At 42.5% G+C, this 27,465-nt stretch overlaps 1 protein-coding gene across 1 annotated transcript in view; it reads right to left on the bottom strand.

Annotated features, from left to right (window-relative positions):
* Nucleotides 1-724: 724 nt before the first annotated feature.
* The window catches only part of pou6f2 (POU class 6 homeobox 2), a gene marked incomplete at both ends in the record, with an annotated part of 125,549 nt that continues 98,808 nt past the window's right edge, over nt 725-27,465 (bottom strand). Inside the window, 4 exons of the mRNA XM_084048752.1 lie at nt 725-1,244; nt 17,353-17,521; nt 21,578-21,731; nt 25,985-26,197. Of these exons, the coding sequence (XP_083904878.1) occupies nt 725-1,244; nt 17,353-17,521; nt 21,578-21,731; nt 25,985-26,197 (1,056 nt within the window). The remainder of the gene's footprint in view (nt 1,245-17,352; nt 17,522-21,577; nt 21,732-25,984; nt 26,198-27,465) is intronic.

Here is a 27,465-nt window from a genome sequence, read left to right as displayed (position 1 = left end):
AATATTTTGCGGATGGAACACAAATCGGAGGCAAACAACGTTATGCAATTGCTTAAGAGCAAAATGTACATCTTTTTTTTCTTTCCTTTTTCCAAAAGAGAACTTTTATCAGTGCGTTTTTAAATATGAAGACGGTATTTCTTCTCCTAGATATTTACATACAAACAATGAAGAAAAAGTATAAGCGAGACAAAGATAAAACGTGTACCCAACCTCACACATACATATAGCTTAGATTTGCCAGTACAAATGTAAAAATTTAGAACACATTTACATTACAAAATTATTCTTCGTACTCAGATGCAACAGACTTTGGTAAATAGTGTTTTGATTTGGTATGATCTCTTTACTAAATCCCCCTCATCACGGGAACCAAAACTTTTGGGAACAATATTCTGGTCTGTTTGGCCAGAATCTAATACTCTTTGAAACAGCACACTGTATTGTTTGTACATAATTTCCAGATATTAATCTCTTTTTTCACGTTTTTGGTTTTTCGTCAAGGTCATTTACATAACTTGTGATAACACTGACAACACATAGTTTTTGTTTTGCAAACTCATGACTCTCCATCCAGTTGACTTCATAAAAGGAGAAGTGTGTTTTTATTTTATTTTATTGAATTTTTTATTCTTTTTCAGTTTCGTTCCATTGTGGTTTCATCCACTTTGTCGTTTCAAGACTTTTCGCTCCACCTTTTCTTTTTATTTGGTAAGAAGCTCCGTCAATTCGGGAGCTCCTCTAGGGAGTCGGCGTGAGGGTCCATCGGTGCCGAGGCCGGGCCGAGATCGAGGTCGCCGGGCTGTTTCAAACGCTTTATCGTGTTTTTCAACGCCTGCCTCTTGTTGCAGAACCAGACGCGGACCACCTCTCGGTCGTAGTTCAGTTTCTCCGCGATTTCCGTCATTTCCTGTCCCGACGGGTGCGTGTTCTTCTCAAAGTGACTGTTGAGGATCTCCAGCGCCTGCGGGGTGAAAGAGGTCCGCCGCTTGCGCTTTTTCGAGGGCTCGCTGCCGATAAACTCAGTCAGGTTCTGCATGCCGGATCGGTGGCGGGCTTCCGCCTCTGCCATCCAGCGCTCGAGAACGGGCTTTATCTTCTGGGCGCTTTTAGGGGTGATGTCCAACTTCTCAAACCTGGCAGGATATAAAAGGCCAGGGTTCAGTTTCCCTGTCAGACTGCTACCTATAGTGTTCTCTTGGGCTTCCTGTGGTAGAAAAAAGTGGCTTCTCAGGATGGTGTGTCTGGGGAGAATTGAGAGAGAAGAATCTTACTTAGGTGCCCTGCCAGAACATAGGGATAAGCTGCCTGCCTTATAGTGAAGCGGTCTCCTTGAACCAGCATGCCATTGGGACAGAGACTTCAGACAGGCTTAAATCCATGCCAAACCCCCTTTATGTCAGTGGTTCTTTTCACGTCAAGGACCCCCAAATTGACATGTATTTGGTCCCCACGGACCCCTATCTGGAAATATTTTGTGCCCAGGGATCCCCAGGAGAGAAGATTTGTGATAAAACGATTAAAAAATATTCAGATTTTTTAAAGATTTTTAAAGATATTTACACATTTTTTAAAAAGTCTTTATTTTTTAATAGCAGATCTACAAGCTCACAATGTGTCGTGCCACGCCACGTTGTGAGCTTGTAGATCAGCTATTTTCATATTGCCAAAGTCTAAAATTGGGTTAATTTGATAAACTGAGTGTGACGCGATATTAAGTCATTTTGCTGGGGACCCCGCTGGAAACCCCCTCAAGGACCCCTGTTGGTTCCCGGAGCCCACTTTGAGAACCACTGCCCTATGTGTTCCACGACAGCAAAGGGAGGTGATGGTTGCCATGGGGACCAGTGGTGTTTGGGATTCTCTGCCCCAGACTGGCAGCGATGGAGCAAGGAGACCCTGCTATTGGCTAGAAGTTATGTCCAATTGCATCAACAATAATACAAAACACCTGACTGCAGATCATTAAATACTGTGCTTTGAAATTAGATTCCACCAATCAGCAAAATGTAAAAAATAAAACAAAATAAAATAAAATAAAAATGAGAGCAAGTATCACACCAATATCCCACATCCTTCCGTCAAGTGATAAAAGCCAAAAAGCCCACAATTGCAAGCACTAAAATATAGCACTATCACTTATTTATACAAAATAACCTTGAATTATTAATCAAAATGTACATTGAATACATTTTTCAAACTTTTTTTATCCTAACAACCTCTCATTGTATTGTATATTTAATATGAAAACATTTGCACACTCTAATGTTGAATATTCTTGCACATTGTGTGGCCTCTGGCACATAATTTTAATATATTAATTGTGCACTTGCCTAGCTTTCCCTGTTGGTTGCTGAAGACAGCTAGCCAGTGACAAAACCACTAGACTCTGTACTTGGACCACTTAGACCAGTGGTTTTCAGACTTTTTCATGTCAAGGACTCCCAAAATGATATGTATTTGGCTGCGGACCCCCATCTCAGAAAATATTTTGTGCCAGGGATTTAAAAATGTTTTTTTTTTTGAATAGCTCAAGTATAAAATATGGTTAAAGTGGTTAAAATGATTGCTATATTAACACATTTTGCTGAGGACCCCCTGGTATCCCCCCAAGGACCCCATGTCCTTTGAGAACCAATGACTTAAGGTCCTTTCACACGGCAAGCGACCAATGTGCCTATGTAATTCATTTTCAATGACAGGCGGGCGATTATTTGGGACGCGCGGAGAAGTTGAGGGGCGGTGAGGCAGGCGGGCGCGGTCCCGTGAAATTCTCGCGCGCAAGCTCGTTTGTGCACGCGCGCGCGGGCGGCAAGAGCTGGATTGTGGTGAGATTTTCTTTTCACCGTACCGCGCAGGAGGAAAAAAACAACAATGATCGCGGCGCGTTCACCGCTGATCCGTGTGAACCGCTTGCCGTGTGTTACGACCTTTAGACCACACCAAATCTCTTTGCCAAAAATAGTTGATCTACAAGCTCACAATGCGTTGCGTGGGCCTGTCACATTTATTACAGAATCGTCTAATCGGAATTATTTGAGATAATCGCAATTGTTTTGCATAACCGTCATAATCTTTTCCATGTTGAAAAGCGTTCATACATTTTCAAACATTTAAAATGAAATAGTGGAAACAGCCGATCTACAAGCTCACAACACGTCGCAGCTTTTGAACGTAATTATTATTAAATAATGTCAGTCAATTATTTGTACATTTAAGTTATTTGTCCCAGTGTACGTTTTGTTCATGAAGCCTAAAAGCCAAAAAGAAATGCATTAAAAATGTCAATGCTCAATGAAATCGTTAATTGCAATTATCTGTGTGACAATTAACCGTCAAGTAAAATGTCATGATCGTGACAGCCCTAGCGTTGTGAGAATATGGATGCTGGGTCCGGGTTCAAGTGCTTGCTTAATTGTCTAATGTAGAGTTATTTGAGCATAAAAATGCCATTTGGACAGAACATTATGACAATATAACTGCACTTACATCTAACAGAATTCAATTCAACTTCATACATGTTGTATACACAAAAAAACAACAACGACAACAACAACGTCTGTCAGGACTTATGTGGGCTTGGCGTCCCAAAAGAAAAGCCCAGGTGCAAAGATGCTTTTAGGTGGAATGGACAGACAGTTGGCAGCAATTCACAGGCAAGTGGTGAGACAGAACAGCACTACCAGGAAGGGCCCAACAAGAGACATTTTTAGGAATAAGGTGGGAGGCTATACGTAAACAGACTTTCTCTCTTTTTCTACACCTTGTTTGTGCATTACGCCTTGTCGACAGGCTTTATTCTTTATAACCTTGTCCTCCTCAAGTACTGTACTTAAGTACAATTTTGAAGTATTTTTTACTTTACTGGAGTATTTCCGGTTTTCTTTTACTTCTACTCCACTAAATCTCAGAGGCCTTGAATAACGAACTCGTACTTGTAACAGATTTCTATATTTCTACCATAGGGTATTGATACTTTTACTTCCTCCATTACTGATTACGCCTTGTCGACAGGCTTTATTCTTTATAACCTTGTCCTGCTTAACACTAGAAGGAGGAGGGCCCTGCACTATAGGGAATACATCAGTAAAATATGAAGAGTCATTGGAGACAGGACATTTCATGGATCAACAGGAACCGAACATACTAAAAATGAGCTGCTCTGCTGGTCACTATTGCATAACCACGGGGGGACCTAACCTTCCCCCTCCACCTCTCTCTGCATTAAAGAACATTATGAACCATTCTTCAAATTTAAGGAAGCATATATAATATTAATTTAGGCCTGAATGACCATTTACCTAAGGTTATTGTCTTATCTTATGAATGATGAGTTATAGAAAGACATTTAGTGAGTATTTCTTTTTCTTGCTCGAGATCATGCGTAAGTGTGAATGTAATGACACTTGTCCTTAAAAGGTATCCTATTCAGATTAGTGACAAAATATAAAACGCTCAGTTTTGGCGCAGGGGTATAGTTCCTGCCCACCACCATGGAGACTGAAGGCCTTGTTTGCTGGTGGAAAGCCGGCGGGGGAGGGCGATCTCTGACGCTGCACTAGCGACGGTAACCGGAACCATCGCCCCAAAACATACTCGCCCCCATTCTTTTTACACAGGCCGCTCACCCCATCGGTTCTTGCTTTCTTGTATTCGTTTTACTGTGGTTACTATTAGGAAAGAGTTTAGGGTTAGGCATAGTATTACTGAGGTTAAGTTTAGGAATAAGGTTAGGTTTAGGCCTAGTTTTACCGAGGTCACGTTTAGGAATACCTGGTGGCGACCGTTCCGAGGTCGCCAGATATGACCTGGGGGCGAACGTGTTTTGCGGCGAGCGTTCTTGTATTCCTAGAGACACCTACAGGTTGGTCTGTTCAGTGGGGAGCTGCACTGGGAGGAACAGTGTGTTCCTCCGCATGTCTTACATCCTCCCGGTGAAACTCCTCTTTGGCTGGCAACTTCACGTGTATTGAAAGGGACATGTGCTTGTCTAAATACCGTCTCTAACAACCAACCAGTACGGGTCAGCAGTGTTATTGAACTACAGCGCAATCGGCAGAATGACTAAAATGGAAGAAGAAAAAAAAAAACTAGTACATAAATAATGAATAATAATAATAATCCTCTATTAAAATTGGCTACTGGGAGGACTGGCCGGTTGGCGGACCTCGGCCATGTCACTCTGACTCAGACATAACCATAAACAAACACGATATGGGCATAGACTAATGACATCAGGGATCTCCATATATTGGCATAAAATGGACACAGGTAGATAGACAGATACAGAAATCTTCAGAAAACATGAAATAGTCATCATGTTGACTAAGATGTACTGTATGTTCAAATGTTTTGTTGTAAAAAGAAATCATGACCGAAATAAATAAACTAACTAAACTAAAACTAACTAAATCTCCATATTATATACAGTATGGGCACAAAAGGGACAAAGCCCCTGAGACTATGACTCAGAAATATAGGTCGGATCAGCGGTGCAAAGTAGGTAGTAATGATATCATTACAAACACTCCATTTGTGATTAAATATTTGGTAACACAGAGGCGACCTTAATAGAAAGTGTTACCAAATATATATTTTTTCATATTTGTCAGGACTATGACATGATTGATGCCGCAATCATGAAAATCTCTAAGTAGTATAAATTTATATATGTGCAATATTGCACTACAAATAAATGCTTATGTTCATAACAGGGTGATAAACAAAAATATCTATATTAAAATGTGTCTATCAAACAATGTTAAAATGAACATTGTGACAAACCACACTTTGATCTAATTAGATTAATCAGGTTACATTGCATTAGACACACTACCACTTCTGTGAGATAGAGCGTCATTGGTCTGATGATGTCCTCATGCAATGCCTGTGCCTTTCTGATCAAATAAAGCTAATACAGTTCTTCCAAATACAAAACTGAGAAATAGAAGGAGACAAGATGGAAGTCTGTATCTGTCACTGTCGCTTCCCCTGAGTTTTCAGACAACAGCACCCCTCCCCCCCCCCCCCCACCCTCAGGTACCACCAAGTCTCTCTACTCCTCAAATGTCCATGTCTCTGTTGATGTTAACTAAACCAAAGCATGTGGGGTTTGGCCCTCTACTTAAAACATCAGGAGATGCCTGTCATGTCCAATGTCTACAAAAAAAAAGAAAAAAGAATTGTCATAAAGGCATGTATAACAGGCCACAGAGTGTTTATTTTTTTGAAGCTAATGGTCTTTAATGTATGTTATAAATATTTCAATTATGCATGGCTGTGAATTTTTCATGCATGATTTTTTAAGACTTAAAACATTACTTGGTGGAGGGCCGTGCCTGATAAGAGAGCTGTGGAGTTTCACATTTTATCGGACGTTTGGTGTTGATGTGATGAAATTTTCAAAGGTGCGTGGCAGCACTGTGTCACATACTTAAACAGGGCAGGTCATCAGCAAGGCAACATGCATTTCAGGGGTACATTTAAAATTAATATAATGTGGAGTAGAGCGGGGCCTTGCTGCAAACGCATGGGGGAATTGTAGTGCTGACAACCCTGAACATTAATAAGTTGTGTCAATTCTTTCGAGAGCAATACAGTACATCATTTGATTTAGCCTAACACACATTGGTTCTCAAAGAGGGGTCCGGGGACTCCCAGGGGTCCTTGAGGGGGTCCCCAGCAAAATGAGTTAACCCCTATATAAAAATCTGTTAAACCCCTATATGGGCCACAATGTGACGCGTTGTGGGCTTGTAGATCTGCTATTTTCAGAAAAATCCTGTTTTATTTTTTGGAACATTTGGAAAATTTGGAAACATTTTTTTTCCTCTCAAATTTGATCCCACGATTTTGTAACCCCTTTTTTCACCCAGTGCCAATTGCCTATCTAATCCTGGGCGCTACTCTCCCTCTGCCAGCCTAAGGAGAGCCCAGAACTGAGCTCATGCCTCCTTCAATGCATGAGGAGCTAGCAAGCCGCTTCTTTACCCGGTAGGACGTAGCGCGTGGAAGGAACACGTTATTCGAACCAGTTCCTTTCCCCTCCATCAGGCGCTCCGGCTGACCAGGGGGAGGCAGTATAGAGACCAGGATTACTGCAAGTTTTTTTGTGAGGGTACCTACCCTTTGGAAATAATTTAACAACACAAATCATTGTATGGGGGTCCATGGCACACATTTTGGGGGTCCTTGACAAGAAAAAGTTTGAGGATTCTATTCTGACATTGTAAAGGATACCGAAGGCCTCCCACTACCTCTGGTTTGTTTATTTCTGGAACACAGTTCTGATGACGACTTATGACGCGATCTAAGATTTGCCAACGGGATTTCCAAAACAAAAAAACAACGTGGATAGCGTAGCACCCTCTAGCAGTGAATTCAGTGCTCTATACATTGTATACTATACTGCAGATTGTGCCTCTTAAAATAATGTGATGATTTGACCTTGTCTACGTCTCCTAGTCTGACATGAAACATGAGTTGTCTTTGATAGATGTGGCTCATTTTGTGTGTTCATGTGAAATATCATTCAAGTGTAAAACCAGGACAGAGAGGGATGAGATGTATCTCGTTGCTGTCGGGCAGAAAACCTCACATCTCCAACATTTGATTTTTTTGATTTGTATGATTTTTCATAAATTAACGCCTTTGTCACACAGAAGTAGCAAAAATAGCCAATCTACAAGCTCACAACATGTGGCGATGTGTATATTGGCAATTTCTTTGTGGTTAATTCTGTGCGTGGGTTTTATAAACATTGAACCAATGAAAAATATTAAATAATAACCACATTGGATCCATAGGAACACAGGTTATTTTTTTAACCCATTAAAACCAGGAAAGCATCTGTGTAACTTTTTTTTTATAAATGTAGCTATATATTATAGCAACATACGTTTTTCAGAAAATGGTTTAGAACAGTTGTTCTCAAAAATAGCAGATATACAAGCTCTTGGCAATCTTCACTTGTGGGGTTCCCTGGCACAACACATTTTCAGACGGGGGTCCGCGGCCAAATACATATAATTTTGGGGGTCCTTGGCATGAATACGTTTGAGAACAACTGAAAAAAAATGTAGAAGCCATTTGTAGAATCGGCCTCAGGCGGATTGTTAACAGGTTAAAGGGTTTAACTGTTTTGGACATACAAGGTTTCCACACAACAGCGACGATTGTCTGATTACCTTATGAATATGTAATGTGTAGCATCTATGAGGACGCCTCGTGGCACCCAGTAAAACATGGTAATCTTATTAACAGATCATCTCCTGTCAAGTTCTCTCATGCCAGAGCAGAGTGAACGGGGGATAGTACGTAGTAGGCCTTAGTAATTATTTAATGCTCTAAAGTGCTTCCGTGTCTAATACTCCGACAACGTGTTTTGCATAAGCGGGCTGTCAGGTCACAGAGGAGGGAGGAGAAGAAGACGTGAAGTATTAAAGTGCAGACACGAGAACTTAATTCATTCAGGTCGTTTAATTATGTATTTAATATCTTAATCTGATGTCTGTTAAAATTTAAACGGAAATAACGATGGCAGTTCCAGACAGCAAACAATTAGGCGCACTAACACGGCTGAGTGGCTTCATCATCTGCTGCTATGCAGTCTGACTGAACTGACAGCTAAGAGCTAACCAGTGGTAATATGGAATTAATAATATGCATTATGTCGTTGCTGTAGGGGCAGAAACCTCTTATCTCCATATTCTATATATCTTTTTCCATAAATTAACACCCTACTTGATCATACTACAGCGTCACACACAAGCATCAAAAGTAGCAGATCTGCAAGCTCGAAACGAGGCGTGTAGCGACAAATTTAAATTTGTGAATTTGAATCCTGGAAAGTAACAGTTTTGGACATATGAGTTTTTTCCACCTGGCAAAGACGATATGCAGGTGTAGAGCACCTTTCTGAAAACACAGTTTACAAATTGCACAGCGCATATTATCAAATATATAACAATATTAAAACGATAAATGACAATGAAGATGCATAGAAAATAACAGCTAAACTAAAGAGACAAACTTTAGCTACGTAAAGGTTGGGTCTATAATGTATTATAATCACATTTAATACATCATAATGTTTATAATCATGTTTGACAACTTATAACAAGGTTTATGAAGTATTATAAGTGCTAGTCATGATGCATTATAAGCTCAGTGGAACAGCACATTATAACTTATAAAGTGTCTTGTTATTATGCAAAATTATGACCATTTATAACAAGTGTTATGAAGCATAATACGTGCATTATAATGCATTATAAAGCATTCTAAATGTGATTATAATGCATTACAGACCCGACCTTTAACTAAAGTGTTACCTGGGAGTTATAATGTGCTGTTCCACTGAGTTTATAATGCATTATGACCAGCGCTTATAAATTAAGTTAGTTATAATATTTCATAAACCTTGTTATAAGTTGTTATGTATAATTATAAACATGTATAACAAGTGTTATAATGCCTTATAAGAGCATTATAATAATGCATGATAAATGTGCTTATAAAGCATTGTAGACCCAACCTTAATATAAAGTCTTACCGAGACGAAACATAAATGGTTGCACCTTGCTTGCAGAGTAACCTGGCAGCAGCCGTCAACCTTATCTTTCTTTCTTTCAAAGAAAGAAAGACACGGTTTCTTTTCAGGCTGAGAGGAGCAGAGTACACAGTTCCTAAGCAAGTTTTAGACAGAGTCACAATGAAGAGACTACTAGTCTGTTTGGCTCTTTTGGCCTGTTTCGGCCATGTCTGCTTATTATAAGCGATTTTGGGCTTGTTTTTTTGTGAAGTCGCTTGTAAATTATTGGTAGTTGCGGGTTGCAAAAAAAATATATATTCAAAATGTTTCACTTTTTTCAAGCTTTTCTTTTGAAAATAGCAAATCTACAAGCTCACAACGCATCCAGATATGACATGTTGTGAGCTTGTAGATCGGCTATTTTAAAATAGCTAATCTATATGTTTAAAGTGCTCATGTGGCCTAGTCGCTTCTTTTGGGCTTGTTTTCATAGACCTCGCTGCTTATTTCTCTCACAAAATCTGGCAACAGTGGCCCTCTCTCTAGTTCCTCTTTTTATAACCATTTTTTAAGGCCTTGTCCACGTTTAATATAAATTAGGGCAGTTTACAGAAAAGCCAGTCAGCTACAAAATGTTGTTTTAGACGAGACTTCACAATAAATTGATGAAAAATTATGTTCCACAGTTTAAGGGGGTCTAATGGCAATGTTCTCCTTTAGTTTTAAGGTAGCTCTCCACCAAACAGACTACTACAGATTACTACAGACTGGCAGTCGAATGAAGTCGGGAGATCAGTATGTTGGAAGGTGTGAACTGTTTTTGCTGAATGCACCTGAGAGCCGACACCGACAGACGGCTACTATGGTGCTAAAAATAGCCTATGGCTTGATGTCTTTTTCAACAACAAGCCCGCTGTTATCCGCCGGTCGAAAGCCGCTTCCCAACAACTTGCGACCCGGCCGGACAGTGTACCGTCCATTCAACAGCGGATTTTCGCCAAAACCTACCGCTGCCAACGTCAGTGAGGTGGAGAGCTACCTTTAGATGTAGAATGTGGGACAGACAGGCAGGCCTGAGTAGGCCTGTCACAATTATTACATAATCGTCTAATAGCAATTATTTGAGATAATCGCAATTATTTTTGCGTAATCGTCATAATCGTTTCCATGTTGAAAAAAGCTCACACATTTTCAAATAATAAAAAAAGCAGAAATAGCTGATCTGCAAGCTTACAACGCGTCAAGCTTTGTTCTTCTGCTATGTATAAAATTATAAAATATGTCAATAATTTCTTTGTATATTATTATTTGTATATTATTATTTGATCGGCAACTTACATATGTAATTGTGACAGCCCTAGGCCTGAGATGTACTGTAAGACTGTGCTCTGATTCATAAGGCGTATGCAAGAGGCTACATTTATTTCAATAGAATTCAATAGAATCCTCAATCTCAGCTGGCAACCAGTGTATTAGTGCCAAAAACATGTATATACGTTTTTTCAAATCCAACTGCTGAGTGCCAAAAACGTATATATACTTTAAAAAAAAATATATATATATATTTATATATTAATATTTTTTTCTCCACACAGAACAAGCAGATAACGTGTTCCAAAGATTTGCTGCTCCATTCACTTCCTGGTTAAAGTATTTGGGAAATATTCTGTATCTCGGCTCCTGTGTTTTACCATGTATTTTTGGCGAAACATGCTATTTTCAACTGGCTGCCATTATGGAACGGATTACCGAGATCACATTTTTTTAGCCGCATGCTTGCAGCGGCTCTATAAACAGCACTAGTCCCAGTCGACACCCGAGTGACAAAGTGTCGACACCCGAGTGACATTTAGTGACACCTAAGTGTCATTGGCTGTCCTGGCCGTCCTTCACACTTCACGCCAATGGGGAGACGGTACTTTGAAGCACCCGCCTCTCCTCCTTTGACACCTATTTGTCATTGGCTGTCCTGCCTGTCCTTCACACTTCCCCCCCTTTAAGCCAATGGGGAGACGGCGCTTTGCAGCACCCGGAGACGGCGCTTTGCAGCACCCGCCTCTCCTTCTTTGCAGCAGAGAGAGAGAAAGGGAGATAGCCTCAGGCCGGAGGGTTAGCCTAAATGCTAGCGTGCTTCATTAGACCTAGTTCGGCTATTAAGTTATTATTTGGCCATGTTCACACTGACTTCAATCTTAGCTATTGTTGGGAAGACCCGTGTGATGTTGCCACCACTTATATAAAAAACATTAGAGCGTTAATCTGCGACGCTAAATGTTGCCAGGTTTGGCGAGAGAAACAAGCAATCAAAAAAACAAGTAATCAGGTCTATGAAAAGATTGGGGCAAAAAAAGCCTGCCGCATGCGGCTTTATTATGACTTTGGTCATTCTTGTTTTGTTCTCTCGATTCTACGAGACCCCTTTGTGTGTGATGAGGGGATCACCGTGAGGACGGCGATCACAGAAAATATTCTGTGACTACTTGAAAAGGTAAGAAAATCGTTAAAAACACTGGCACTGGCTGTACCCTGTTTTAAAAAACCTCAATATGTTTAAGATGGGAGTGAAATTGTCTCTTCTTTTTGTGCAAGTTAGAATGCTCCAGTAGTTGTGCCATTTTCCAAAAGCTGGAGACAAGACAGAGATTTTTCACTGAGACATCTGTAAAGAGAGTTGCGATAGTAAACAAGACGAGATAAAAGCAGTAGCAGACAGAAATGAGTTGAGTTATGATTCCTTAATTTCATATAACTAAGGTCACATAACTCAGGACCAAATAAATATCTCAGATTTGCCCTCATTTAACTAGAGAAGATGGCATAAGTGGTATCATCTGAATAGCAGTGGAAGGAAACATTAAAGCTGCACTACAGTATGTAACTTTTCTCTTCTACCTCGGATTTGAACCCGGTTTCCTGCGCAAGTGCTGAAATATTTACCACTAGAGTTTCGGGGGGCTACGCCCCCCTCAACCCCAGCCGCGCACGGGGCCCAGCGTGGCCGTGTGTATATTGGGGGACCCAAATCGCCGGAGTGAAACTGGGGAAAAGTTTTTTTGAAAAAGGAAAAAATTTGAAGAAATAATATTTGTTATGTTTCAGGGGGTCCACAGGGGGTCCGCGGACCCCCTGATGGTCCACTGACCCCCTGTGGAGTGTTGGGACGCGCGGGGACACCCCTGGAACATTGCGGACCATTTCGGTGTTTTTTTTTTTTTCATGAAGGTGGTTGCTTGTTTCTGGCGCAGGCTGTGCAAACTTGGCAACCCAGCGCATGCTGCCGCACGTTTAAGTGGCGTAGCGTCATGAGAGTCAGTGGGGCCGTGGCTCGGTCAGTGAAGACCCTGTAGTGCGGATGATATGTGGCATAGAGGGGCAGATTGTAAATCCACAGAGGAAACATCCGTGGGCTACCATTGGTTCAGCGATGTGTGCGGTCGCCCTGCGGACCCTCCTCCTCCACCAATGTGCAGTATTGAGAGCCCTGACGTCACAACAATTGGAGCGATGGGCACTGCACTGTGGTTGGTTAGGGTACAGCTAGGGCCCAGGTAGAACCCAGTTAAAGCCTGCATGGGCAAACCCAGTTAGGACCCGCCTTGGTCCCACATAAACATGGCTAGTTGGGGCCCACCTAAGGGCCAGGTAGAAGCTACTTATAGCCTGCATGGGCATCGCAGTTGGGACTGAAGTGGATGCCGCTGACATTGCTGACATGGGGTCCATATGGTTTAGCCCACCTTGAAAGCATATGGGAACTACGCTGGCATGCTGGCTGTAATGCAAACGCTGCATCATACCTGCAGTGTGTAGTTTGATGTTGTGTGTGTAGCAGATATACCTGCAGTGTGTAGATCAATGTCCATAGGAAAGTCAATGCCCAGCAGTGTTTTTTTTCCCCAGCAGAGTTTCTAGTGTCTCTGTGTCTCTCTGGAAGAGGTTGCACATGAACTCTGCAGCCGCACTGAGGCGCTCCAAGCCAAACACTCTGACATTAAGCTGCTTCACACAACAAACATCAGCACCACGCTGCAGTTTGTCCAAAAGACACAATATCTCCTCTCCCACCGACGTCATGTGTTCATTTATCGACAGCCGTACAGACTCCTTTTGACACATTTTACGTCGTTTATCCAGCTCTCACTGACTCTCCACATCGGGCTGTTATTTTCCTGCGATCAAGTCAACGATGTGAGAGATTAGCTATCACAGACGGACGGACAGGGGGTGAAACATAGTCTTGCGCCATGCCTTTCGGCCTGGCGGAGACAATAAAAAACCGAAAGTAAAGGAAATGGCCATTTCTGCAACAGAAGTAGTCAATAAACTATGCTATGAAAACATGGGCCACATTGGCAAAGAATGTAAGAAAGAGGCAATCATGTAGGAAATAGCTGATCTCCAAGCTTACAAAGCCTGTCAACGTGAGGCGTGTCGAGCTTGTAGATCGGCTATTTTCACAATATTTACTTGTGGAACGGAGTCAAACAGAATGGGGGGGGGCCCAGATCAAGTACGTGTATTTGGGGGGGGGGGCGGCGTGAAAGGGTTGATAGACACTGCTCTAATCGGAGCGAAATTATCTGAAATTACTACATGACCATAATGCAGCCTAACATGCCTTGCACGGGGCGGTCCTGCCATTACGTTAGTTACTGTAGTTGCTGTGGAGCTAAATAGTTCTCCAGAAGACACACACAAACATACACCATCTACAATGGACGAACTGAGCAGCAATATAGACATTCACCACACGAACGTGCATTGTTGACAAAGTGATTGCACAGCCGCTGCAGGCATGACAACCAGGTTAGCGTTAGCGACATGGCAGCTATCACAGCGCCCTGTCCGTCGTGCTGCAACTGCCTGTGATGGCTACAGCAGTAACAGCAAGCTGTCTGCGATGCCATTGTCTGGAGACTGCTGTTAGCGTGACACGACCAATGAGAGTGAGCGCTGTAGTTGTTGCTAAGATACGGTGGCGTCTCTGGCCCATAGCTTGTAGATCTCTCACACATGATTGGCGTAGGCTGCGTTGCCAGGTCTGACTTTGTGTCTAAGCAATGCGCGGCTTATTTTTGCGCGCCTTTGGGCTCGTTTGCATTGTGCGCACGGCAGCGCTTGTTTAGCGTACGTCAGCGCGACGTGGCAACGGACGTGGCAACGTGAAAGGTGATTGGCTGGTGAAAAGAAACACCCGACGTTACACCAGAAATGGTGCCTGGAGAAAATGGTGACCAAAAAAAAAGTTTTGAAAAAAAGGAAAAAAAACCCGCAGCGGCTGGCTGCTGTTGTGGTGATGAGGGCGTGCGCACGGTAAACGGTACGAAGCGGGCTCCCCTTCCGTTTTGTCCGACATTTGGTGAGTAGAATTAATTATGTTGCGCGGTGGAAACGGTGTAGTGAGCAGTGAGATGTCCCCTACGCGAGGCGTAAATTCAGCGCGGCCGGCGTGGCGAGTCAGTAGGCGACATGTGGTCTGGCGGTGCGTTGTTTAGTCGATAACAGAGCTGTGGGGTGTCACCACCGAGGGTGCGGAAGTTGCTCGCCATTTATATAGTTAGATAGAGCTAATAGAGCTGCTTGCTCAGGGGATGAATCTAGTGTCTAGGTGAGACACAATCTAAGTGTCTCAATAGAAGAGCAGGGAGACAAAATACAACCACCCCAATTGTATAAGTTATATTGTCGTAACATACTCTACCATACAGATTGGACAACATTAAAATGTGTTAATTAAAAAAAAAGTTACATAGTGAGGCTTTAACGAGAGAAGGTTGTTTAAGTGGTATCATCTGAAAAGCAGTGGAAGGAAGCATTAAGCTTCCATATGAGCCAGTGGGAGAATAACAGAAAAAAATAAAATTATGCTGTATTGGCGAAGTATTGACCGCTGTGGGATGCAACACTGCACTAATGCAACATTAACATGTGGGATCCAACATTATAACTGCTATAGAGGATGATGCATTACCTACAGTATGATATGTTTGAAAAATAGGATTTCAACCAATTCAATCCGGGAATCTACAAATGTCTTCGTATCAAACGTATGTTTCTATATCAGTGGTTCTCAAAACTTTTCATGTCACCCCCAAAATGATATGCATTTGGCCGCCGACCCCCATATCAAAATATTTAGGGACCCTCAGAAGCAAAGATTTGAGTTACAAATGTTTGCAAAAATATATATTCAAAGACTTGTACACATTTTCAAGATTTTTCAAAAAAATAGCAGATCTACAAACTCCTAGCGCGGCACTCTGCTTGGATATCTGCTATTTTTGAATAGCCAAAGAAATCTAAAATGACACAGATGCATGTGTTCCCGGTCTTAATGGGTTAAGACAACTCAATCCTAAACCTTACCTGAGACACCTATCCACTAGATGGCAAGATAGTAGCAGGGATTAGAAGCAATGGACCTTTAGATTACTGTAGCAATACCATTATTTTATTATAAAAAGATATACCAAAGAGCCTTCCTCAACGTTCATTTTACATATGACTCTTACGACAACTAGCTCCAGCCTGATCTGCCATTTATTCACATGGACATTCTTTAAAAAAAAATACTAATTCATTTATTTACTGTGTAATTTTAAGATTTCTTTGGCTATTAAAAAAAAAATCTTTGAACATTTTTAACTATCTGTGCCTGGGGGTCCCTGGAACAACATATTTTGCGGCCAAATACATATCATTTTGGGGGTCCTTGACATGGATTAAATGGAAACTAATGCTGTTAAGAACATTCAATTCTGAAGCCGTCGACCTAACAAGTGTATACTGTAAACTAAAAGTTATGCATAGTACTGTAGGTTGGTTTCTACAAAAAAAAATAGATGAAAATATTTTAAAAAATGACTTGGGTGGTGTACTCTACTTTACCAGTGTTCTTATAAGACAAAAGTTAGCGTGATTTGATGACTGATGATGAGTGATTTGACATATTCAGTGGAGCTGAATGTTTTCACGTGGTCACATAGCTTTTATCACTTGACAGAAAGGATCAGATTGCTGCAGATTCAAAAACAATAGAATCAAAACAAGAGTCTGGTGAGCAACGCAGAGACTAACCCAAGAGACCTTGTTTTTCCTAAACACCATCTTAACACATCCACTGCCAGGCCCGTAGTCCTACGGGCCGTTAAATCCAACCGTTAACTGCCGTTCCCGTAGCCCGTAGTCCCGTAGTTTTCCCATGTTAAATCGTGCAGGTGCAGATTCCGGATTTTTTTTGCACTTCCGGTCTCGAAGTGGGCGGACCGGAAACGAAATAATACTGTTTCCGGTTTTTCTCCCGCCTCCGTTTCCTGTCTAGCGGTCAACTTTGGACGCCATTATCTCTGGCTTGTTGTTTTTCTCACCGCATCCACCATTTTAGCGTTTTCCTCTCGTTCTCCAGAATGCAGTGTCGGATCGCCGCACGGTTTTCAGCGTTTTGTTCGGTCGGGTCCCGTGTTTGTGTCGAACCAAATGAACGCGGATTTTAAACGGATTTAGCGGGGCCTATGACGGAATCAAAAAAACAAAAAAGGTAAGAAATTGCTTGGCACTACGATGGACGTTCTGAGATTAGCCGATGGCAGTCAATGTGTTAACAGTTTGAAGAAATATTGTCACTTGAAATTTAAATGTTTCCGATACCATTTTTCCTTCCCGATTCTGGATCGGCATAGAGTAGACTCGGCATACTCGCCGATACCAGCATTTTAGGCAGTATCGGTAGCTTTTCCGATAATGGTATTGGTATCGGAACAACTTTTGAACAGAACTACCATTTTGTTGCATAATTCTGCATCATCAGTGGTTGTCCTTACCTGCAGATGGCAGACTGGCTGTAGGCAGGTCCTTCGGCTGCGCTGAGCGCCTGGCCCACCTGGGTCTGGGTCAGGCCCAGCGACAGGCGGCGGATCTTGAAAGCTTTGGCGAATTCACGTATCTCCTCCAGGTTGACCCCGTCCACTTCACTGGGAGCAGTCTGGGGGTCTATCAGAATCACAATCAGAAGTGTATTAACAAGTGTAAAACAGTGGGTGAAATTAGTTTTTGTGCAAGCTCCATCGTTTTTGTTATTTCCATAAGAGAAAGGGAAGAAGAAGAAGGGGGGGCAAGGGGGAAGAGAGATCAATAAAAAACAAACAAATTATCTACATATTTACACATGGTACTGGTTATCTATCCGGTGCGGTAAAGTACCTGAGGTAAGACATAAGGTGTGGTAAGTACCTGAGGTAAGACATAAGGTGCGGTAAAGTTCCTGAGGTAAGACATAAGGTGCAGTAAAGTACCTGCGGTAAGACATAAGGTGCGGTAAAGTTCCTGAGGTAAGACATAAGGTGTGTGAGCATAGCAGCAGATATATATATATACATACATATATTATATATAAATAAATATATATTATATATAAATGATATGCTATGGACATTAATTAGTTAAGGAGCAAAGTGTCAGCATGTGTCGACTGCATATTCCACATAAGGTAACTGACACTACACTACACTCTACAATACAACATGGATATCTTTATATTTATTATCCCTTTACTTTCAATTTAAATTCATTATTTTTCCACAAGCAATGTTCCAAACTAGCATGGTGATGATCATCCCGGTGTACTTTGGTTATTATTATTAGGTAAGAAGACATTATTTCTCTTTAGGCTTCATTATGCAGTCTTCTAGACTGTTTTTATTCAATACAATATATCTTTTATGCTGTACGGCACATTCCCCTGGAGAGTGGATAAAAGTGTGGCATGGTAAACATAAATTGAAAGCCTAAGTCCTTTGATCTGCTATAAAAGCACATTGACACAAATAGATGGACACAGATCAACTGAAAAGGTAGATGTGGGGCAGCAGGCCCACTAGCATTCTTGGGATTCCTTCTAATTCCTCTTTCTGTGTTGAAGAAAACAGACATTCTCCCCTTTACAATAAAAGCAAGCATCCTGGAATGTATTAAAGAATCATTCCTGCTCCTTTCCATCCAAGAGGATGACAACTGACAACCTCCACACCATAAAGGCGTGTTGTTGGTAAAAATGATATCCATCTTCATTCAAGAAATACCCTTTGTTTTTTCTCCATACAGAGAAACGCTGTTTGTACACCACCGCTTTTTCCAACCACATTTAAGCAGCTTTGAAAAAAAAAACTTCACTGGAGAGCATTTTTTGAAGAATTTCCCGGCTAATAAAAAGCGATTTCACATTGTACATCAATGTCAGGTGCCCTGGCATCCTGCTTACTAAAGCAAAGTTTATGCCCCTGAATTATTCATCTTGGTCATTATCAATGAATTATTAAAGGAACCCTCCATGCGTATTTAAGCAAAAATCTATGGGGCTGCCATCTCGCAGTGCCTCATAAGTGATGCGTGGCGTGCGCGGCGTGCGGCAGACGTGTGAACATTTGGAGAGGCGGCGAGGGACTGGAGCCTCCAAAGTTGACTGAAGGCGGCAGGATGAGCATTAGCACCTTCGTCATCATCGCTCTCAGGGGAGATCCAAGCAGGAGTTCTCTTTACTTTGCAGCTGATAGTTGAAAACCCTTCCGCTTGAGGTGGTCTCAATGCATAAATAGCACAAGTTCTGTTTGTTTTTTTGATGTGGCATTTTTGCTTCGCTGATAATTTCTGGGGAAATAAATAGGAGTTGTTCCGATACCAATATCAGTATCGGAAAAGCTGCCGACACTGCCTAAAATGCTGGTATCGGTATTGGCGAGTATGTGAGTCAATGCCATTCCGATACCATGTAATTTATCACATTATGATATGTCATTTACAGTCATCAATTGTTTTGTATTTTGAATGCTTCAGTTGGTGTTGCACTACCTGTTTTACACTCTTACTGTACTATTTATTATTATGTACTATTATTATTATACTTACTTGTTGCTGCACTACATTTTTATTTATTCCTAGATCAGTGGTTCACAAACTTTAAAATTTCAAGGACACCCTTAACTCTGAGAGTGTTCAAATGGAACCATTTTGTACACACCTATAACTGAAGGGTCCATTTGGAACCACCTCAAGGACCCCAGAGAGTCCCTGGACCCTACTTTGAGAGCCACTGTCCTAAATTATTTTTAAATTACACACTGGTATCGGATAGGTACTACTCGTTATTGACCGATACGCAAGTTATAGGTATCGGAATCGGTATCGGGAAGGAAAAAATAGTATCGGTACATCTCGGTATCGGAAATAAATAGCAATAACGCGGCGGTTCACAGTTTCAATCTAATGCTGAGTGATGTTCCTTTGTACCGACGGACGGTGTACAACAATAGCACTTCATCCGTTGTCACGTATACGGATGACACTCTTGTCATGGGAGTTGCGCCGCAGCGCTATAAGCAATATTGAGAATAGATGGCTTGCTTTCAGGAGAAAACATTAACTCTATTAAACAATCAGACTGAGAGGACTGTGTTCCATTGTGCGGTCTCAGAATTGCCTTATAGGATATTTGCCAAGGAAGGAGCAAACAACAAACTAAACTAAAATGTCTACAAACAGTTGATCAATGGCAACTTCGTTTTTATTACATTGCCCGGCATTGTAGTTGCCTTTGAAATGAGTTTACCTGGAGTTTAAGGGAATCGACTCTGACAAATGAAATTTATCTGAATAAAAGAGAGTTTTTAAGACGAGGGCAGGGAAGGGGGGGGGGGGGCATGCTGACAGGCTGTAGCCTAGTGATTTATAAGGCTCTGCCAAGTGCCCAGGCAATGAGAGAGTGAAGCTTATGTTCATTACATACACACACAACTTCTGAATTGACATAGCCAGGAAGAAATAACCCACGTAGACTAGGACAGGGCAGATCAATCGGAAGCTTCCTATACTGATAGCCATGTAAGCACGGCATGTCCGTCATGTTCAGTCAGTGCTCAAGCGGCGATGTTAATTTAACACATTTGCCATAAATCTCACACTAATGCTACAGTAAGCAATACGCTGAGAAAGAAATGCGTAGAGCGTGTTCAGGAAGCTTCACTCGATATTACATGGGTTTATAAGCCATGTGATATATGACTGTGGTTCTCAAAGTCAGGTCCGGGGACCGCCAGAAGTCCAAATGGACCTTTACAGGGTCTGTAACTCTGAGAGGCAAACAAATGGAACCAAATGGACTCTCACGATTCAATTTGGTTCTATGTGTACACTCTCAGAGTTAAATTTAAGGACGACATTTTCAACCTATCTTCATATAATTGGTCCTCACTCATGTTCATTTTAATATGGTACCATTTTTGTCTATTCACTCTGTGTCTCAGGGGAGGGCTGTGAACAGTTCAGAAACCTGCCTACCAGTGACATCATCGACGGGGAATCCAAGCAAATAGAAACTGCAGGCTTTATATTCCTGGAAAGTTAGCATACTATAATGGAAGCCATTGTTCTCGCGTTAATACAAATCTAAATAAAACATTTGAAATCTTGTTTTCTACTCTGTTTCCTATGAGACACAGACCGAGTAGAAAAAAAAACACACCCAGTGTGAAGAGAGTGGTGCCTTTGAAAGTGTATCTGGTTGCATCCTTGTGTTGCAATCAGCAACAATATGTTGTCACGTGACACGTGACAACATATTGTCACGTGTCACGTGAAGCTTGACCAATCATACGGACGGACATACGGACGGACGGACATACGGACGGACGGACGGACATACGGACAAAGTCAAATGTAGGAGTGGTTGGCACCACTCAAAAAACAATTGCAACATTTCATCATGAGCACTAATTATATGAAGATGAAAATGGGTGAAGTCGTCCTTTAATACTGTGGATTCCCAGAGATTGCATTGTACTACTCTACTCTACTACTCTCGTAGTTACAGACCAGACCAGAAGTTGAGAACCAGTGGTGTATGGTGTCTTCTGTGTGCGTGTGTGTGTGTGTGTGTGTGTGTGTGTGTGTGTGTGTGTGTGTGTGTGTGTGTGTGTGTGTGTGTGTGTGTGTGTGTGTGTGTGTGTGTGTGTGTGTGTGTGTGTGTGTGTGTGTGTTGCGTTGGACACTACTTACTGCTGACTAACTGTCCCACGCTGAGGGCAGAGGAAGAGGAGGAGGTGGAAGATGAGGAAGAGGCCTGGTGGAGAGGGCTCTGTCTGTGAGGCATGTGGAGGAGACTGGGCTGTGATGGTGATGGACCGGTCTGACCCTGCTGAGCCTTGGGCAGCTGGACACACACGCACACGCACACACACACACACACACACACACACACACACACACACACACACACACACACACACACACACACACACACACACACACACACACACAGGTTGATAAAGCAAAAACTTTGCTTTAGGGCAGAAACCTCTTATCTCCGTATTCAAACTTTTTGTGTTTTGTAGCCAATTAATAGCCTGGTAAACCATCCCGGTCACGTGAACTCATAATCATGTGTCAAGCTTGACGATCTGCTTCTTTTGCCGTTTTTGAATTTGAATCCTGAAAAGTTACAGTTTTGGACATATGAGGGTTGCAGAGACGAAAAGCATGCCCGTTACATAACGCCAGCACAATGCACCTAGACAGACAGGCCTTGATTGATCCTGCAAGAAGGGAAAAATGTGTAATTATAACGTTACACATTAATCATGTCATTATGGCAAGCCGGGGACGCAGCAATAAGTCAATAATGCCAATTACTGAATTAGCCACTTTCAACTGAACATACAGAGAATGACCAAAATAAATATGATGATGATGACTAATAATGTTAATTGCCAGCTACAGTATTTAGAGTGACAGTGTGGAGTACAGTGTCAATACTCAACAGACGACCTACCAGACCCTGCATCCCATCATCAGCAAGGAGACTTGTATTGCAGAAGACAGTCTGGCGTCTGATAGCAGTGTTGCCATGTCTGCTTATTATAAGCGACTTTGGGCTTGTTTTTCTGTAAAGTTGCTTGTAAATATAGGTTGTGGCGGGTTGTGTTTTTTTGGGGCTTGTTTCTAAAGTGTAGATGCTTATTTGGGCTTGACCTCCTAATGTTGTTTAAACCAGTGGTTTCTCAAACATTTTCATGTCAAGGACCCTGAGGAAGAAATTATGTTATTATGATTGGTTATATGTATAACCTTATTTCCAGTACATTATGTTGTTCATCTTATGTTATTCATCCTTGTGCCCTATGATACATTATATTTTACTTGACGTAAAAGCCAAGATGTCTCTCTTGATAGCCTGATAGCTATTGTTTATGGTACAGCTTGTCCTTGTAACATGACAGTATGACAAAGGCCTGTGCGTACTCAATGTACATCCCCCTTGTCCACTCATGTATTAAAGCACCAACACCACCTTCTAAGTACATGACGTAAGTAGTGCGTCTGACCTCGTTATTTCCTATTACTGATTGACCGTGAATTACACCTCAACCCCCAAATTAAAACATAATTTTGTCTAAACCCCCTCTCCCCATCAAAAAATATGTTGTGACCCCCCGTACCAGATTTGTGTTGTTAAAATGTTTCAAAAAGATATTCAAAATGTTTCACTTTTTTTCAAGATTACTCTTGAAAATAGCAGATCTACAAGCTCGTAAATCGGCTATTTTCTAATATCCATCCATGCATGTCAGTTTAAAGTGCTCATGCGGCCTATATTAAAAGTCGCTTCTTTTGGGCTTGTTGTCATAGACCTGATTGCTTATTTCTCTCGCAGAATCTGGCAACAGCTGTCTGGAAGGAGTTGGTAGATGCTGGCTCAGCCACAGTGGTTGTATATTCTGCTGTCTCTATGAGCTTCATAACCCCCCCTCCACCCCCACCGCCAAACACACACACATACCCGGCATCAGGAACCAGGCTTTTTTTTGTTGTTGGGGGGAGCGAGAGCGGCTCATGACAATTAGAGTATGTTTTCTCCCGTCATCAGACTGCCGGTTGGATGCTAATAGCGGCGGTGGCAGAAACATGTGGACACAGCGGTCCTCCTCCGTATCAAACATAATTCATGATCTGCCGTGCGATGCACTACAGACGGCGCGGGGAAAACGATGTATTTTCATGTTTAATGCACATTGGAATTGCTCTTACAACATCAAGATGGGGTGTACTGTACACACACGTCTTCACTCCCTGAAAGTGAAGGTCGTCTCTGCCACACTAAAAGCTAAGGCTGGCTCCTTCCACTATCCCTCTTTGCTATTAATTATTTTCTCTCACGGCATGTGTTTGTTTGGATGGTTGGGGGGGGGGGGGGTGGTGGTGAGGGGGGGGGTGGGGTGGGGATGTCAACAGCGATGCACACACTGTCAGGGCTGTTGACAGGCCGGGGGAATTATCTAGCTTCACTGGAAATATTCTAGACTGCAAGCTCTCTGACAACCGTAAATTATGCCCCCCGTTGGAACAATGTGTACATGAGTGGCTTTGAAGTGGCGACAAAAGCATAAACATTATTACATATGCATTAATTCATTCAAGAGTGTGATTGAGTGTGTGGCCCACGGTGACAATTAGGTGTCCATCTGCGACGGGTTCATCAATCCATGCTGCGACTGTAGAGAGAGGAGGCCCTTCGCCATAAACTGCTACCCTGTAATTCAGCTCTGACGATGTCATTACCAAGTCAATAGCATTTTGAATGGGGTGTGTCTGTGCGTGTGTGTGTGTGTGTGTGTGTGTGTGTGTGTGTGTGTGTGTGTGTGTGTGTGTGTGTGTGTGTGTGTGTGTGTGTGTGTGTGTGTGTGTGTGTGTGTGTGTGTGTGTGTGTGTGTGTGTGTGTGTGTGTGGCTCCATGCCTGCACACTTTGGCACAGTATAGATACTAGAGAAAGGAGGAGATGAGTGGTGGTTGGGGGAAGAGTTGCTGTGCATGTACTGTATAAGCCAAACTCTACCGTGCAAAAGAAAACAACACAAGACAAAACAGACAATTAAAACATCCTCGTACTGGTGTATAATTTTCCCCCCTTCCATGCTGGACACAGAGGTTCTCTCTCCCTTTAAACACCTGATCAAAGAGAAATACAAACTGCTGCGGTCAGAGAGGACAAATCAGAGGGTTTGAAAGTGTGATTGAGGGTGAGGAGGAGGGAGAAGAGAGTGGGGAGGAAGGAGTGTGAGAGTTTTATAAATGGGGTGATGAAAAGTGATGGGTTTTGTTGTTCAGCTCTGCAGGGGTCCGCAAGACTCCCCAAGTCTGAAAGGTTTCCTGACAAGCGCACACATTACGGTTGCGCTCGCGCACACACACGTGCGCGCATGGAGAGGCATGCACACAGACACATGTGCACATGTCCAAAAAGACCCCTCTGTTACATCGAGGAAAGAAAGAAACAAACAAAAGAAAAACATAAAACAGGCTTGACAGACTTTGATGTGTGCTCGAAGTCACCACCATATCTCAGTAATCTGAACTGTGCCGAGACACTAAATTTGAGTGATTTTCACTGAAGATAATGGTTGCCAAACATTAGGAGCAGTGAGATGATGCAACTGTGAGTTATATGACTGTTGTGAAGAAAGAGCTGTACACACACTCAGGCGTCTGTTAAAAGTTTTTTTCAAAATAAGAAGCCACAACGCCGGGCTCCGCGACAAAACAGGTCAGGCTTATGTTTGATTGTTTTCATTGGGTGAATAGTATACATATAGAGTACGGTGTTCTAGTCCAGCTCCACTAGGTTTTAACAGAGATTAATGATAACTGGTACAGTGGGCATGCACAGTGTGCCTACATACAGTATATATACACCCAATAAAACAATGTACAAGACCTGTGTTTTTTTTCCCCTCTGTGTGTGTGTGTGTGTGTGTGTGTGTGTATGTGTGTGTAATGTATGTGTGCGCGCAGAGGGTATGTGGTTCTCAACCTGTGGGTTGGAACTCGGGTCTCGGGGGGGGGGGGGGGGGGGGGGGGGGGGGGTTCCCACATGATTTATTTTTTGGGGGGGAGAGGGGGGTCCCCAGATGACAATAACGTGACAATTTAAGGACTTTTAAGACAAAAAAAATGTAATTAAATGAAAAAAGACCATTACTGCATAAAAGGTAATCAACATACTATACTATAAAAACTGGTCACACATTGGCCAAATTGTCAAATAATATAAGAAAGGGGCAAATAGATCTACTAGCTGATCTACAAGCTCATCTAGTAGATCTGCTATTTTCACAATATTTATCTGTGGAACGGAGTCAAACTAAATGTAATGCCTCAACTATACGATTCCAAGTGCTTGTCAGGGTGGGTGGTCCCCAGTTCAAATATGATTATTTTGAGGGGTCGCATCCTGAAAAGGTTGAGAACCACTGTTATACAGTATATGTTTGGCATATGCTGCAATGTGCAAATGCTTGGGTGTGTGTGTGTGTGTGTGTGTGTGTGTGTGTGTGTGTGTGTGTGTGTGTGTGTGTGTGTGTGTGTGTGTGTGTACTGTATGTGTGCGTGTGCGTGTGTTTATGAGTTACCTGCTGTCCAGGCTTGATTGGTGACAGCGTGATCCCCTGGGTGTTGATGACAGGCAGGATCTGATTCCCGATCACCGTGGCGATGATCTGGCCTTGAGCGTTGGTCAGCAGCTGCGGTGTAATTGGCTGCACCTGCAGTGCCGGGTTGCAGCCACCCCCTGATTGGCTCGAGGGCCCTGCAGAGTTGGGCATCAGTGGGATTGTTCCAATTATCTACAAAGGGGGGTAGAAGAGAAGAGACAAAATCAGCCCGGGTTGCTTTTATATGATGCTTACTGTCCATCCCCTCTTGACTCCACCTGCTGGTTGTGTATTTGTGTCGGTTTGTTGTTTCCCCTGTTTCTGTTGTGTCTGTCAACAGGTAGCCAGACAACTATTCCACAATCTCCGAATGCTATATAGAGTCTGGAACTACACCTCCCGAAATCCGAGAGAGGAAGCTGTAATTTCCGTCCACGAAAATACATTTTAAAATATATTAACAATTAATTTTTGTATTTCAAATTCTGCTTAGCATCAAGCTATATATGCTTAGATGATTTTGATTTATATTAGGATAAATTTGAGGTGACTGTAAAGACGAAGCGGAAGTGGGGAGGAGGCTTCACATCCGCTTTATATTTTAATCTTGATCAGAGCTTCCGAGTCCCTGACTGTATGACCGGACACATTTGAAAATTGTGGGAGGCAACAGTCTGGCCACGCGAGACTAACAGGTAGGAGGCGAGGGGATCGTCAGCACTCATGGGATTCACCTGGGCCTGGTGCAGCCCATACAGTAGCACAGTCATTCTCAACCTGTGGGTCGGGACCCACCCCAGGGGGGGTCCCCAAATGATTTTGGGAGGGTCCCCAGATTGTTTTCTCACTCAACAGTAAAACAAAACAGCATACAGTATAAGTGTATATAGGGTATCTGCGCATTTCTAAAGTGCGGTTCTGGTGACCTTATTGTTACTTCCTGTTAGCCTGGTTGTAACAATGAGAATAGAGAGTAAATGGGGTCAACGTCATTCAAAGAGGAGGAGGAGGATTTTACTGTGTAGATAGATAGATGGAGAAATAGACACAGGCAGATATAGAAAGATAGATAGATAGATAGATATAAAGGTAGATCATTGTTAGGGTTGCCAACATCCAGAACTGGAGAAACGGGACACATGCACGCGCGCGCAGCGCGTGTGCATGGGTCCCCCGTGCGCGCGCGATTTTTTCGGGTTTCCCGCGGATAAAGTTACTTTTTTTTGTTACTTTATTTCGGTTTTAGGGTTAGGGTTAGGGTTGGGAACAGGCTGACATGCCACACAAACAATGATGCCGTTCCCACCGGAGAAAATCTCACACACACACACACAAGCACTCGTGCGAGCACTGTGCCTGCCCTGTCAACTGAGCGGTCCTAGCGCCCATCTCATAAAGCACACAAACACGCAGCCAGACACTGCAGTGTGCGCAAACAGAAATATATTTTTTATTTTCCC

The sequence above is a fragment of the Gymnoscopelus microlampas genome (genome assembly GCF_963454915.1).
Source record: "Gymnoscopelus microlampas genome assembly, chromosome: 22".
In the NCBI taxonomy this organism is placed as follows: domain Eukaryota; kingdom Metazoa; phylum Chordata; class Actinopteri; order Myctophiformes; family Myctophidae; genus Gymnoscopelus; species Gymnoscopelus microlampas.
This window is presented reverse-complemented; position numbering and strand designations above follow the sequence as displayed.